Source organism: Eptesicus fuscus, chromosome 7 (assembly GCF_027574615.1).
Source record: "Eptesicus fuscus isolate TK198812 chromosome 7, DD_ASM_mEF_20220401, whole genome shotgun sequence".
Lineage (NCBI taxonomy): Eukaryota > Metazoa > Chordata > Mammalia > Chiroptera > Vespertilionidae > Eptesicus > Eptesicus fuscus.
Window position 1 is genome coordinate 106,138,044 of NC_072479.1, and position 15,637 is coordinate 106,153,680.

The 15,637-nt window shown below is 57.9% G+C and overlaps 1 protein-coding gene across 2 annotated transcripts in view; it reads left to right on the forward strand.

The window, feature by feature from the left end:
* Window positions 1-15,637, forward strand: part of FBLN1 (fibulin 1) — a 71,263-nt gene that overhangs the window by 41,245 nt on the left and 14,381 nt on the right. Inside the window, exons 15-16 of one of the 2 annotated variants that reach the window (XM_054719632.1) lie at window positions 11,877-12,019; window positions 14,911-15,042. In XM_054719632.1, coding sequence (XP_054575607.1) covers window positions 11,877-12,019; window positions 14,911-15,042 — 275 coding nt within the window. Of the gene's footprint in view, window positions 1-4,260; window positions 4,705-11,876; window positions 12,020-14,910; window positions 15,043-15,637 lie in introns of those variants that run through there. The other variant, XM_054719633.1, reaches the window with a different exon arrangement.

Here is a 15,637-nt window from a genome sequence, read left to right on the forward strand (position 1 = left end):
CCCTGTCCCCGTCCTGTCACAGGAAGCTTTAACTGTCCCCATCCTGTCACAGGAAGCTTTAACTGTCCCCATCCTGTCACAGGAAGCTTTAACCTGTCCCCGTCCTGTCACAGGAAGCTTTAACTGTCCCCATCCTGTCACAGGAAGCTTTTATCTGTCCCCATCCTGTCACAGGAAGCTTTCACCTGTCCCCGTCCTGTCACAGGAAGCTTTAACTGTCCCCATCCTGTCACAGGAAGCTTTAACCTGTCCCCATCCTGTCACAGGAAGCTTTAACTGTCCCCATCCTGTCACAGGAAGCTTTCACCTGTCCCCATCCTGTCACAGGAAGCTTTAGCCTGTCTCCATCCTGTCACAGGAAGCTTTAACCTGTCCCCATCCTGTCACAGGAAGCTTTCACCTGTCCCCGTCCTGTCACAGGAAGCTTTAACTGTCCCCATCCTGTCACAGGAAGCTTTAACCTGTCCCCATCCTGTCACAGGAAGCTTTAGCCTGTCTCCATCCTGTCACAGGAAGTGAGAACCTGTCCCCATCCTGTCACAGGAAGTGAGAACCTGTCCCCATCCTGTCACAGGAAGCTTTTACCTGTCCCCGTTCTGTCACAGGAAGCTTTAACCTGGTCCCCATCCTGTCACAGGAAGCTTTAACCTGGTCCCCATCCTGTCACAGGAAGTGAGAACCTGTCCCCATCCTGTCACAGGAAGCTTTAACCTGGTCCCCATCCTGTCACAGGAAGCTTTAACCTGTCCCCATCCTGTCATAGGAAGTGAGAACCTGTCCCCATCCTGTCACAGGAAGCTTTTACCTGTTCCCATCCTGTCACAGGAAGCTTTAACCTGGTCCCCATCCTGTCACAGGAAGCTTTAATCTGTCTCCATCCTGTCACAGGAAGCTTTAACTGTCCCCATCCTGTCACAGGAAGCTTTAACCTGTCCCCATCCTGTCACAGGAAGCTTTAACTGTCCCCATCCTGTCACAGGAAGCTTTAACCTGTCCCCATCCTGTCACAGGAAGCTTTAACCTGTCCCCATCCTGTCACAGGAAGCTTTAACTGTCCCCGTCCTGTCACAGGAAGCTTTCACCTGTCCCCATCCTGTCACAGGAAGCTTTAACCTGTCCCCATCCTGTCACAGGAAGCTTTAATCTGTCTCCATCCTGTCACAGGAAGCTTTAATCTGTCTCCATCCTGTCACAGGAAGCTTTAACCTGTCTCCATCCTGTCACAGGAAGCTTTAACCTGTCTCCGTCCTGTCACAGGAAGTGAGAACCTGTCCCCATCCTGTCACAGGAAGCTTTACTGTCCCCATCCTGTCACAGGAAGCTTTAACTGTCCCCATCCTGTCACAGGAAGCTTTAACCTGTCCCCATCCTGTCACAGGAAGTGAGAACCTGTCCCCATCCTGTCACAGGAAGCTTTCACTGTCCCCATCCTGTCACAGGAAGCTTTAACCTGTCCCCATCCTGTCACAGGAAGCTTTCACCTGTCCCCATCCTGTCACAGGAAGCTTTCACCTGTCCCCATCCTGTCACAGGAAGCTTTAACCTGGTCCCCATCCTGTCACAGGAAGCTTTAACCTGTCCCCATCCTGTCACAGGAAGCTTTCACCTGTCCCCATCCTGTCACAGGAAGCTTTCACCTGTCCCCATCCTGTCACAGGAAGCTTTCACCTGTCCCCATCCTGTCACAGGAAGCTTTAACCTGTCCCCATCCTGTCACAGGAAGCTTTAACTGTCCCCAACAGGAAGCTTTAACTGTCCCCATCCTGTCACAGGAAGCTTTAACCTGTCCCCATCCTGTCACGGGAAGCTTTAGCCTGTCCCCGTCCTGTCACAGGAAGTGAGAACCTGTCCCCATCCTGTCACAGGAAGCTTTAACCTGTCCCCACCCTGTCACAGGAAGCTTTAACCTGTCCCCGTTCTGTCACAGGAAGCTTTAACCTGTCCCCATCCTGTCACAGGAAGCTTTTACCTGTCCCCATCCTGTCACAGGAACCTTTAACCTGTCCCCATCCTGTCACAGGAAGCTTTAACCTGTCCCCATCCTGTCACAGGAAGCTTTAACCTGTCCCCATCCTGTCACAGGAAGTGAGTACCTGTCCCCATCCTGGCACAGGAAGTGAGAACCTGTCCCCGTTCTGTCACAGGAAGCTTTACTGTCCCCTTCCTGTCACAGGAAGCTTTACTGTCCCCATCCTGTAACAGGAAGCTTTAACTGTTCCCATCCTGTCACAGGAAGCTTTAACCTGTCCCCGTTCTGTCACAGGAAGCTTTAGCCTGTCCCCATCCTGTCACAGGAAGCTTTAACCTGTCCCCATCCTGTCACAGGAAGCTTTAACCTGTCCCCATCCTGTCACAGGAAGCTTTAACCTGTCTCCATCCTGTCACAGGAAGCTTTAACCTGTCCCCACCCTGTCACAGGAAGCTTTAACCTGTCCCCGTTCTGTCACAGGAAGCTTTAACCTGTCCCCATCCTGTCACAGGAAGCTTTTACCTGTCCCCATCCTGTCACAGGAACCTTTAACCTGTCCCCATCCTGTCACAGGAAGCTTTAACCTGTCCCCATCCTGTCACAGGAAGCTTTAACCTGTCCCCATCCTGTCACAGGAAGTGAGTACCTGTCCCCATCCTGGCACAGGAAGTGAGAACCTGTCCCCGTTCTGTCACAGGAAGCTTTACTGTCCCCGTCCTGTCACAGGAAGCTTTACTGTCCCCATCCTGTCACAGGAAGCTTTAACTGTTCCCATCCTGTCACAGGAAGCTTTAACCTGTCCCCGTTCTGTCACAGGAAGCTTTAGCCTGTCCCCATCCTGTCACAGGAAGCTTTCACCTGTCCCCATCCTGTCACAGGAAGCTTTAGCCTGTCTCCATCCTGTCACAGGAAGCTTTAACCTGTCCCCATCCTGTCACAGGAAGCTTTAACTGTCCCCATCCTGTCACAGGAAGCTTTTATCTGTCCCCATCCTGTCACAGGAAGTGAGAACCTGTCCCCATCCTGTCACAGGAAGCTTTAACCTGTCCCCGTTCTGTCACAGGAAGCTTTAGCCTGTCCCCATCCTGTCACAGGAAGCTTTAACCTGTCCCCGTTCTGTCACAGGAAGCTTTAGCCTGTCCCCATCCTGTCACAGGAAGCTTTAACCTGTCCCCATCCTGTCACAGGAAGCTTTAACCTGTCTCCATCCTGTCACAGGAAGCTTTAACCTGTCCCCGTTCTGTCACAGGAAGCTTTAACTGTCCCCGTCCTGTCACAGGAAGCTTTAACCTGTCCCCATCCTGTCACAGGAAGCTTTAACTGTTCCCATCCTGTCACAGGAAGCTTTAACTGTTCCCATCCTGTCACAGGAAGCTTTAACCTGTCCCAGTTCTGTCACAGGAAGCTTTAACTGTCCCCGTCCTGTCACAGGAAGCTTTAACTGTCCCCGTCCTGTCACAGGAAGCTTTAACTGTCCCCATCCTGTCACAGGAAGCTTTAACTGTCCCCGTCCTGTCACAGGAAGCTTTAACTGTCCCCGTCCTGTCACAGGAAGCTTTAGCCTGTCCCCATCTTGTCACAGGAAGCTTTAACCTGTCCCCATTCTGTCACAGGGAGTGAGAACCTGTCCCCGTCCTGTCACAGGAAGCTTTAACTGTCCCCATCCTGTCACAGGAAATTAGAATCTGTCCCCATCTTCGTTCCGAGTCCTGGCTGGTCCGGTGATGCAGACGGGACCCGGGCCTGGCCTCAAGGCCTCGAGGGGAAATGGAATAGACCTCCCGCCCAAGCCTGAGCCTGGCTTCCTCACCCTCACTTGGGAAGCGCTGGCGCTCTCAGCCTCAGTTTCCCCATTTGGACCATGGCTCCCGCTGACAGTGCGGAGGGCAGGAGTGGCGGCGAAGAGCCGAGCACTTGGCCATACTTGGCAGATGGCCGCGGCCAGGGCTGCTGGGGGGAAGAGGACCCTTCCCGGGGTGCTCTCTCAGCCCCCCAGGAGCCGCTGGTGCTCAGAGGGCGGGCGTGCCGGGCGGGGCTCTGCCAGGGAGAAGGGGCGCCCCTCCCTCCGGGCACAGCCCTTGACCCCAGCCCCCGGCGCCCCCTGAGGGTGTTGGAGGCGGCTGGTGCCCGAGTGAGTCCGCAGCCCGAGGCCCACGGCACCTCCCGCAGGTGAGTGAGGGGCGCCCCCCCCCTCCTGCTGCCCCGCCCGCTTCCCGCCCCGCCGCCCGCTTCCCGCCCCGCCCCGCCTGCCGGGCCGGCCCTAACCCCTGTCTCTGTCACTTGTCTTGCAGCCGCTGTGAGCGCTTGCCTTGCCATGAGAATCAGGAGTGCCACAAGCTGCCTCTGCGAATAACCTACTACCACCTCTCTTTCCCCACCAACATCCAAGTGCCCGCCGTGGTCTTCCGCATGGGCCCCTCCAGCTCCGTGCCCGGGGACAGCATGCAGCTGGCCATCACCGGCGGCAATGACGAGGGCTTTTTCACCACCCGGAAGGTGAACCCCCACAGCGGGGTGGTGGCCCTCACCAAGCCCGTCCCCGAGCCCCGGGACTTGCTCCTGACCGTCAAGATGGACCTCTATCGCCACGGCACCGTCAGCTCCTTTGTGGCCAAGCTTTTCATCTTTGTGTCCGCAGAGCTCTGAGCACGCGCTTTGGGCGGGGGCCCCCTCCTGTCGCTTCCCCCCCCTCCTCGCCGGGTTCAATAAAGTTCAGCAGGCGATCCCGCCGCATGCCTCGCGTGCCTGGGTCTATTCCGTGCGGGGGGCGTCTCTGTGGTGCTTATCGGCAGGGTGAGCCGGTCCTTGCCGCGGCCTGGGGCCCCCGGGGGCGACTGGGGCGCCGCCTGGGTGGCCGTCCATGGCGGTCACCGCTCATTCCTCCTGGGAGCCCAGGGGAGGGCGGAGGAGGCGCCATGTGCCCTTGCAAAGGAATTCTCTTGCCCCCTTTGAGCCCCGAGGTGCTGATCGAGAAGGCCTCTCAGAGGCGGATTGGTGAGCTCCGTCCCCTCTCATTTCACAAATGTGGAAACTGAGGCCCAGACAAGGGGAGGGTCTTGGCCAAGGTTACATGGCCTGTTTGCGGCCGAGCCAGGCTTCAGGCTCCAGCTTGGTTCCCTGGCTGTGTTGCCTGGAGCCGAGCAGTTAACGGAAGCAGAAAAGAGCGTTTTTTGGTGGGTGTGGCTCAAGCGGGCCGTCCTGTTTGTCCTGAGAAGCAGCCCCACCTGGTGGTGGGAAAACTCTGGACTCGGCTGCAGCATCTGGACCGGCTCTTGCCTCAGGGAGCCAGTGCCTCCGCCCAGGATGCGGCCTGCGCCCGGGGGCAGGGGGGGGGCAGTGAGTGCGCTGCTCATTGGGGACACCCGGTCCCATCAGGTCTTTCACTGCATTGCCTTCAACCCTGCCAGGCAGCGTCTCATCCTCAGGAGACGCGGAGAGGGCGAGCGACTTGCCCAAGGTCACACAGCCGGTGTTTGAACTCGGTGTGCTGACTCCGTAGCTCTGACTGTGCCATTCTGTCACAATCCCTCCAATGTGGGCTTTGACCCACCTGCCCCCCCCCTCCACCTCCCCCGTCATTCCATCCAAACCGCTGGCACCAGTCCCCACCGTGCCTGCCCAGGTCCTGCATGACTTAGTTCTCGTGTGCACCTCCAGGCTTACCTCACGTCCTCCACTCGCTCACGCCCCGCAGGCCGCGCGGCCAGCTGTTTGCTGCCTCAGGCCCTTTGCACATGCTTTGCACCCTTGGTCTCAATATTGGTTAAACTTCAGCTTGAGCGTTCTTTTCTCAGAGAGGCCTTGACCCCTCGGCTTAGGCTCCCTGTCAGGCTTCCTCGTGGCACTTCCTTCACGATGATCGCGGTTTGCAGTTGCCATTTCCCCGCGTTTCCCATCTGTCTTCCCCGCTGTCCAGGAAGCTCATGGAGGCAGGGCCAAGTGTGTCTCAGCGCCCTGTCCCTAGCTCCTAGCAAGACGCCTAGCACAGAGCAGGGGTTCGGTTCATGGGTGACTGTGGCAATGAATGAAGCTACACCCAAGGCCATGTCTGTACATGGTAGGCAGGCTACATGTTGGTTTCTTCACTCACTGTGAAGAGTGTTCGTTTGGATCTTGATCCACACAGGGAGTGAAGGTTCAGAGGGTTGGCCGTATCCAAGGTCATTGGTGTGTAGCGCTGCCATCCCTTCTGGCCGGGTCACCGTACTAAACCGAGCCCCCATGGGGAAAGGACAGTAATCACGATCATCGTTATTAGGACGATAATAAAAACGGGGACAGCCGACGCCTCTGTGCTGCTTCCTGTGGGCCGGCCACTGTTCTAAGCACGTAACTGGCCCTCACAGCAGCCTGGCAGGGAAAGTGCTGTTTTGATCCCCGTTTCACAGTGAAGACGTGGGAGCGCCGAGAGCTCCCTAGGAAGTCCCTTGCCCACAGCCCCTCAGCTGGTATCAGGTGCGGCTGGGACTCCGGCCCAGGCGGCCTGGCTCTGAGTCTGCTCTGGAGCCGTGCCCTGCTGCCTCGAGTGTTGGAGCAGGCAGGCGTGCTGGATTCGTCAGGGCTGCTCAGGTTGTAACTGGTCTTGTCTCAGGAAGCCCTGGATACAAGCCCCTTCTGTAATTTCCCAGCACAACACAGGATCTTTTGTTCACCAGAGGAGGAGGCAGTGTGCTGTAGAGGAGAGAGCTGGGAAGGTTAAATGAGATGATATGTGCCACATGTCTAGCAAAGAGGTTCCGGGAAGACGGAAGATACAGCACATAGTGTTTGAAACTCTCTGGATCCCAACCCAAAACACACGATAGCCAGATAAGAAAATGTTTAAATCCAGAGAAAAGATGGACAACTAAACAAGGTGATAAGGTGTCCCCATGAGTCCCCAAACACAGTCCATGCCCAGCCGGCATCCATGCAGGAGAAAGCAGTGGGAGATGCCAAAGCAGTTCACAGGTGTTCCCCGCAAAGTCCAGGAGACCAAGTTAGCATTAAAGCAAAAAGCAAGTGCAGGAACAGGTACTCAAGAGAAAGAGAAGCTGAAAATAAAAGTTTTATAAAAACAAAACAAAACACACATAACAAAAGGGATGAAAAGGCTTAAGGAGAACGTGACAGATAGGGAAGGCAGGCAAAGAAGACCTAACATACCAATAATAGAAATCTCTAAGGAACTAACCCAAAACAAGGGGGGAAGCAAATACTAAGAAATGATAGCTCAAGGAACTGGACGGAAACATTTTTTAAAAATTGAAATTCCATATTACACGCCTGAACATACCTACTCAGAGCAACCAGCATCAAGACATAGCCCAGGTCTTTGGAGCTGCCCCTGAAGTGGCAGGAGACGGCCACGAGCCTGCTGCCCAGAGAACCGGGCAGCCCAGCACGCTGGGCGTGGGTATTGACCCGAGAGAGGAAGGGGTCCGTCATGCGGGTGGCCTAATGCGACGCCTGTATGAGAAGTGACCCCGTGTGGGCGGGCTTGGGCTCTTGCTGTGTCCGATGAGGCGGAGTGCCTGCTATGAAGGCGGCCCATGAGACTGCTCCGGAGCCTCCCGGAGACCTGGTTTCCCGTCTCCTTTTGCCCTTTTTGCAACAGGCCAAAGGAGCAAACGTGGGCTTTCCAAAAATACCAGCACCATCGGCTATTCTAACACCGGCCAGGGGGGTCCACTGAATGGTTTACCTTGGGTGGTGAGTCCCATAGCCAGCGGCAGTGCCAATACAGGCTCATTGTCCGCCTAGGACCGTGGTCGGCAAACTGCGGCTCGCGAGCCACATGTGGCTCTTTGGCCCCGTGCGTGTGGCTCTTCCACAAAATACCACGGCCTGGGCGAGTCTATGTTGAAGAAGTGTCATTAGAAGAAGTTTACGTTTAAAAAATGTGGCTCTCAAGAGAAATTTCCATCGTTGTGCCGTTGATATTTGGCTCTGTGGACTGATGAGTTTGCCGACCACGGGCCTGGGAGAGGAGCTGGCTCCATTAGTTGAAGAATTGAGACAGGTTGGAGAAGTTTCTTCATCTGACAGTGGTTTTGATGTTTGCCTCACCTTTATTACAACAGACATGATATCAATCTTTTAAAAAAAATATTTCTTTATTGATGTCAGAGAGGAAGGGAGAGGGAGAGAGAGATAGAAACACCAATGATGAGAGAGAATCATTGATCAGCTGCCTTCCGCACGCCCCCTACTGGGGACTGAGTCCACAATCTGGGCATGTGCCCTTGGCCGGAATCGAACCCAGGACCCTTCAGTCCGCAGGCCAGCGCTCTATCCACTGAGCCACACCAGCCAGGGCATGCTATCCATCTTTAGTCCTTAGACTCAAGCAAGGGCCCTTTTCTAACTTCCCCTAAGGAAGGAGTCTCTAGGGACAGCTTATGGACAGATGGGTTGTCATCTTTCTTGTGTAGGTTTTATTTACTGAGACCTGGGCTACCGCAGAAATGGTTCCGTTTACCAGTCCCTGTGGAGTTCGTGCAGCCACCAACTCTGCAAACCAAGTGGTCCTTGGGTCCACTGGAGCCACGAAGCGCTCCCTCGTGTACGGCACAGCCGGGCCCGCAGAACGAACCAGGTCCTTTTCGTTGTGAACAATAATGAGGACATCTTTTTTCATGGCGTTTTATTTCTTTGCCTTGAGCATGGGGGAGATAACATAGCTTAGTAAAAGTAATCAAACCAGTACCACCACTAAAAACGTAGTCGAATAGAATTACTGGATTTTAAGGAAAAGAGAAAAACTATGGTCATCTAGGCAAAACCAGCCAGTATCTGCTAAGGGGAAAATTATATCATCATCAGGCTTTTTCATAGCAAGACGTTTGCCAGAAAAAATATGAAGAATTAGAATGCCCAGGAAAATAGAAGACGAGGACCTTATGTCCAACTAAACTGCTTTGTGTACAAAGAGTACAAGCTACTATCAACATGCAAGCATTAAAAACAGTTACTCATAGAACTACAGCGAGGTGGGTGTTGCAGGAAAAAGCACGGTAGAATCGCTGTGTGCTCAGACAATGCAGATGTAGCACATCTATTTAAAATTATTAGGTAGCATGGAGAGAATATAGTCCCCAAATACGCTTTTTAGGTAATCAGTGCTGGCGATTTTACTATTGTCATTCTGAGACTACTGTGTGGGAGAAACTCAATCATTTCAGGACCTTCTATCGCCGCCTACGTTCTGAAGAGCCAGATTCTGACATGGAAGAGAGGAGAGGCCTTGGTGAAAGAGTCGAGGTCAAGGAAAGTAACTGTGGGCCTTGTTTTTGACTCAGAAGCGGTCAGTCTGAGCTCCTGATGTATTTTATCGTTAAAATGCCCCCTGCAGCCCTGGCTGGTGTGGCTCAGTTGGTTGTGCATCTCCCCGTGCGCCAGAAGTTGACCAGTTCGATTCCCGGTCAGGGCACATGCCCGGGTTGTGGGCTCAATCCCTAGCAGGGGGCGTGCAGGAGGCAGCTGATCGATGTTTCGCTTCCACATCAATGTTTCTTTCCCTCTCCCTTCTTCTCTCTAAAAATCAATTTAAAAATCTTTTTTAAAAAATGTCCACTGCAGAGGCCTAGAAACTGACCAGCTCAGTGGCATTGAGTATCCCTGGTATCCGGATTGTGATGCTGAAATACCATTTCCACTAAAAAACAAATAGAAACAGAATTCAAAGCCAAACCCAAGACTTCTTGGAGAAATCGCTGGGGCGATAAAGGCGCACGCTGAGCCGGGCCACCTGGTCATAGCAGAGCCCCACATTCTCCTGGGACCAATCTGGTTTTCCCTCTGGCCGAAGGTGGGAGCCCCTGAGCTCCAACAAAAGATAAGCATTGCAATGGGTTGAAAGTCATCAGATAGTTTAAGTCAGTGGTCGGCAAACTCATTAGTCAGCAGAGCCAAATATCAACAGTGCAACGATTGCAATTTCTTTTGAGAGCCACATTTTTTAAACTTAAACTTCTTCTAACGCCACTTCTTCAAAATAGACTCGCCCAGGCCTTGGTATTTTGTGGAAGAGCCACCACACTCAAGGGGCCAAAGAGCCGCATGTGGCTCGTGAGCCGCAGTTTGCCGACCACGGGTTTAAGTCCTTGATTTCACAGTGATGTTTAAGTCACCCATTGTTAACACCTGGATGATGGTAGCTGGCTCCTTACCCTGAAAACTGGTCAACAGTGGGGGAGAATCAGGCACGGATCTCGCTCTGTGAACCACACTCCCCGGAGACCAGATCGCATCTGCGGGGAAGGGTCTGAGTGCGGGAGTTTCCCAGCCGATCCACGCAGGAGAAACACCAGGTCCGGCACGTCAGCGCTCTCCAATCCCCGGTGAACCAGTGGGTCTCGGCCCTGAGCGTGAACAGCTGCTGATGTCACAGAGAGGAAGGCGGCAGACAGCACGTGCCCCCGATGGGAGACATGCCGCCCACCACCATCTGGCCAAAGGGACTGGGCCTGCCTCCGACCGGGCCCGGGTCGGTGGCCAGCGTGCCGGCAACGCAGGGGCCCGGGGAACGCGCCGACCCCGGGAGGCCGTGGTCGGCAAGGCCAGATGTCGGAGGCTCTACGGCTCGGACCCTTCTGTTCCTTAGCAGATAAATTGTGGGGATGGGGATGGAGAGGAAGCCTGTAGATTAAAAAGGACTTAAAAGACATAAACATTTTGCCCTGGCGGGTGTGGCTCGGTGGGCTGGGCATCATCCTGTGCACCAAAAGGTCGCCAGTTCAATTCCCAGGCAGGGCACACGCCCGGGTTGCAGGCTTGGTCCCCAGCAGGGGGCGTGCAGGAGGCAGCTGATCAGTGTTCTGCTCTCATGTTGATGTTTCTCTCTCCCCTCCTTTCTCTCTAACAAATCAATAAAAAAGAAGAAAAGACATAAACAATTTTTACCAGACAAGTCCAGACGATGGTGTCTCGAGATGCACACTTGTGTGATAGAAACTATGATGAAACCCCGGTAGGCGACCGCCAGGGAGTCAGGGCAGGGCTTGCTGTGGGCGCAGGAGGGGTGGCGGGGGGGCGCGGGGGGGCCTCGGGCGGCTGGTGAGGCGCTCTGTCGGTGGCCTGAGTGGGGACGGAGGCGTTTGCCTTACAATACTCGTTCAAGTCAAGCTTCGCTTTGTGCATCATTTACGTTGGTATTTCATTTTACACTAAAAAGGTTTTAAAAACATGTCTAGCATGAGGCCTGGAGCATCGACCTGTAACACACCGTGCCGCTCCTCCCTCCTGCCCTCCGTGAACTGTAGACTTGACTTTGTGCTGAGCACCGAGCTGGTTTATATCCGCTCCCTGGTTTGTGACCCCGTGGCCCGCCCGACGGAGGGCTCCATGGAGGCAGGACTCCCGTGGTGTCCCGCTGCCTGGCACCGGGCAGGCCCTCCGAACAGACTTGCTGTGCGAGTGGATGAAGGTGTGTGTCCGCTGTTGTAGGAACGAGCTCGGTTCATAAGAGCAAAGCCTGGCCCTAGCCGGTGTGGCTCAGTGGCTAGAGCGTCGGCCTTCGGACTGAAGGGTCCCAGGTTCGATTCCGGTCAAGGGCATGTACCTTGGTTGCAGGCACATCCCCAGTGGGGGGTGTGCAGGAGGCAGCTGATCGATGTTTCTCTCTCATCGATGTTTCTAACTCTCTATCCCTCTCCCTTCCTCTCTGTAAAAAATCAATAAAATATATTTTAAAAAATAAAGAGCAAAGCCTGGCTATCTAGAGACACGGGGCGCGGCCCCGCCCTTTGGGGCCTGTCCAGGCTGTAGGAGGGGCCCCGAGGCATCCTCATGGAGCAGCCGGGCTGTGGAGGCTCTGATGGAGCCGTCTGTGGGCCCGCAGCCCCACCTGGCCACCTGCCGCCCTCCCGGGCCGTCTCCGTGGGGGCGGGGCCCAACCTTCCCGTGGCCTCCTGTGCTCTGTCCTCAGGCTCCACCAGGAGAAGACGGACACCGTGCGCTGCATCAAGTCCTGCCGGCCCCGAGACGCCAGCTGCATGCTGGACCTGGTGCACACCGTCTCCCACACCGTCGTCTCGCTGCCCACCTTCCGCGAGTTCGCCCACCCGGAAGGTAAGCGGCGACCCCACGGCCTGGAATTGGCTTGGGGGTCCCAGGGAAGCTCCCTGTGGGTTTGGGGTTTGATTTGTAGCCCCCTCCCCCACCCCTCCGTCTCCTGTGTGTCCCCAGACTGCATAGCCCTGGGCGGCCCACCCCCAGCCCTCTCCAGCTCCCAGGTCAGGGCCTCTTATGGGTCCCAGTCCCTCAGCAGATAGCGGTGAAGTGTTGATTCAGTGCCAAGTGCTGGGGAATCTGGGAGGGCCTCCAGGAGGAGGTGACGTTCACGCTGGGGCCTGAGTGGTCACTAGGAGGGAATCTAGTGAAAGTGGAGAGGAGGGTGCCGAGCAGAGCAGAACCTGGAACGGTCTGCGGGTGAGTGGGGAGTGTGGGCACCGGAGGAACTAGGCCTGGTTTCCTGGCTGGAGCCGGAGGCTTGGCAAGGCATGAGCTGAAGGGCAGGGGAGCCTGCTAGGGACCCACCCGGATGGGGGCATAGATGGGCTGGAGCAGCCAGTGCTCCCGTGCCCACTCCTGCCCGCAGGGCGCTCCTGGCCTGCCCACCCGCTCACTGGGGCGGAGCCAGGGGGCTTGCCCCGGTGCCCAGCGGACTGTGAATGGGGCCCTGCTCTGTCCCCCTGGCTTTGGGGGGTGTAACCCACGTGCGGCGCTGGCGTGGTCTCAGCCACCCCTCCCTCTGCAGGCTCCATCCTCGGCCTCCGAGGGCTGTCACTCAGCAAGCGCAGACCGAGCCTCTGTGTCGGCTCAGGGCAGTCCCTGGGCCCGGGGATGAGGACGAGCTCTCTGACACCCCCCCCCCCCCCCCCCCGCATGACCACACCCTGCGCTTTCACGTGTGAGGCCTGCAGGCGACCAGGGGGCCGGGCCAGCACGCGGGCCTGCTGTGGGGGTGGCGAGGGCAGGACCGGCTTCCGAGGGCGCGGCTCCTGAAGGAGCAGGTGGCCGGCCCCCGACCCGCTGACTCGCTCCGGGAGGCGTGGAATCTCCGGTGGCGCTGACACGTTTGCTTCGAGCAAAATGTCGGGTCCCGCCAGACGCAGGCAGACCCTCCCAAAGCCCCCGCGCTGTGGCCTCGCCGGGGCGGGTCTGTGGGTCCCACGGGGAGTGGGCTGTGGCAGGGACCCCGTTAGCGCCTCGGGCCCGGGAAGTCCAGACCTGGCCTTGGGCGCTGGAAGGCCCCTGGCGGGCAGGCCGCATGAGGACACTGAGCCCCCAGGGAGGGCGCCGGAGCGGGCGGAGCCGGTGGGGCGGCCTGTGCTGCAGCCCGGCAGCTGCCCCGCCTCTGCCAGGCGGTCTGGGGATGGACAAGGCGCCCAGCTGCCCGGCCCGCCCACAAGTGGCTGCCCCCCCACCGTGGGCAGGAGACAGGCTGCCCCTCGCCCTGACCCCTTCCCTCCCCCCGCCCCGTCCCCTCGGGCACCCGCCTTCCCGTCCCCCGGCTTCATGAGGTGCGTGGCTAACGACTAGCTCCGCTCAGTGCTGGCCCTGACCTGGGGAAAGAGCCAGAACCCCTCCAGGCCCCCGTTCCCCTTGGGTGGGGAGCGGGGCAGCGCCGTGACCCCCGGCCCCCCGCCTTCTCCGTGCCGGGCCTGTTCCCGAGCGAGGGCTGCGGGCGGCCCGGAGCCGGACTGGCACCGGCTTTGGGGAAAGAGCGCTTTCCGTGCGCGTTCCGCGGGCGGGGAGGCGGGAGCGGCTCACGTCTGCCTCCCGGGCGGCTCAGGCGGGCCTGGGGGGCCGGCTCCGGGGCTCCCTGGGCCACAGCCCTCGGCTTCTGAGGGGCTCCCTGCTCAGGGTCCTGCCTTCCTGGTGAGTGGGCTCACGTGTGACTCGTGGGTTCACATGTTCCTGGTGAGTGGGCTCACGTGTGACTCGTGGGCTCGCGTGTTCCTGGTGAGTGGGCTCGTGTGTGACTCGTGGGCTCGCGTGTTCCTGGTGAGTGGGCTCACATGTGACTCGTGGTGGGTTCGCGTGTTCCTGGTGAGTGGGCTCGTGTGTGACTCGTGGGTTCACGTGTTCCTGGTGAGTGGGCTCAAATGTGACTCGTGGTGGGCTCACGTGTTCCTGGTGAGTGGGCTCACGTGTGACTCGTGGGCTCGCGTGTTCCTGGTGAGTGGGCTCACGTGTGACTCGTGGGCTCGCGTGTTCCTGGTGAGTGGGCTCGTGTGTGACTCGTGGTGGGCTCGCGTGTTCCGGGTAAGTGGGCTCGTGTGTGACTCGTGGGTTCACGTGTTCCTGGTGAGTGGGCTCGTGTGTGACTCGTGGTGGGCTCACGTGTTCCTGGTGAGTGGGCTCACGTGTTCCTGGTGAGTGGGCTCACGTGTTCCTGGTGAGTGGGCTCATGTGTGACTCGTGGTGGGTTCGCGTGTTCCTGGTGAGTGGGCTCTTGTGTGACTCGTGGGTTCACGTGTTCCTGGTGAGTGGGCTCACGTGTGACTCGTGGGTTCACATGTTCCTGGTGAGTGGGCTCATGTGTGACTCGTGGTGGGCTCACGTGTTCCTGGTGAGTGGGCTCACGTGTGACTTGTGGTGAGTTCGCGTGTTCCTGGTGAGTGGGCTCGTGTTTGACTCGTGGGTTCACATGTTCCTGGTGAGTGGGCTCGTGTGTGACTCGTGGGCTCGCGTGTTCCTGGTGAGTGGGCTCGTGTGTGACTCGTGGTGGGCTCGCGTGTTCCTGGTGAGTGGGCTCGTGTGTGACTCGTGGTGGGCTCGCGTGTTCCTGGTGAGTGGGCTCGTGTGTGACTCGTGGGTTCGCGTGTTCCTGGTGAGTGGCCATGCCTTGGCCCGGGTTGGTGTAAAGCGGTCGCTCGGGGTGGGCTCTGGGACCCTGAGGGCGGGTTGGAGGGGCCCCGGGCCCGGCTGCCCCCCACACTGCGCTCCCTCCACAGAGATCATCTTCCTCCGCGCCATCATGCCCGCGCTCCCCGACAACCAGGCCGACATCATCTTCGACATCACGGAGGGGAGCCTGCGGGACTCCTTCGACATCGTCAAGCGCTACGTGGACGGCATGACCGTGGGTGAGTGCCGAGACGCCGGCCCCCGGCCTGTGTGCCGACGGCGGAAGCTTCTGGACCAGCTCGGCTGCCCGCTGAGGCCTCGTCCTGAGTCCGCTTCCGCCTGTCCCTCAGGGCCCGGCTGGCACCCTAACCCCAGCCCCAGCTGGTCAGCACCCACAGGGCGCCCAGGTGGCAGGGCTCGCCGGGACCCGCCTCCCTGTGGGCGTCTCACAGCCGGAATGTCAGACGGATCACGGGTGAAGTGCTCGTCCCAGGCTCGGCACAGTCCCCCACTCACTGAGCCGATGTGATTTCATTCTCGGGGTGCGGTGCAGGGAGTGTCACTCGGGGAGTCAGGCCTGCGCTGTGGTCTCGCCCGGACCTGGCTGGCCTGGCTGATGTCTGTGTGTCAGTTGGAGTGTGCGTCATGGAGCCCCCATATGCGTGTGACTCCTCTGACGGGGGGTGTGCCGGAGCCCCCCAGAGTCAGGGCCATGGGCGCATGAAGGAGGCGGGGAGGGGGCCTGCTGGGGAGGGACGGCAGGGAGGCGGCTGCAGCGGCAGGAGGTGGCAGCTGAGCGGAGTCTCGGGGGAAGAGGGAACCTGTGTGAGCCCC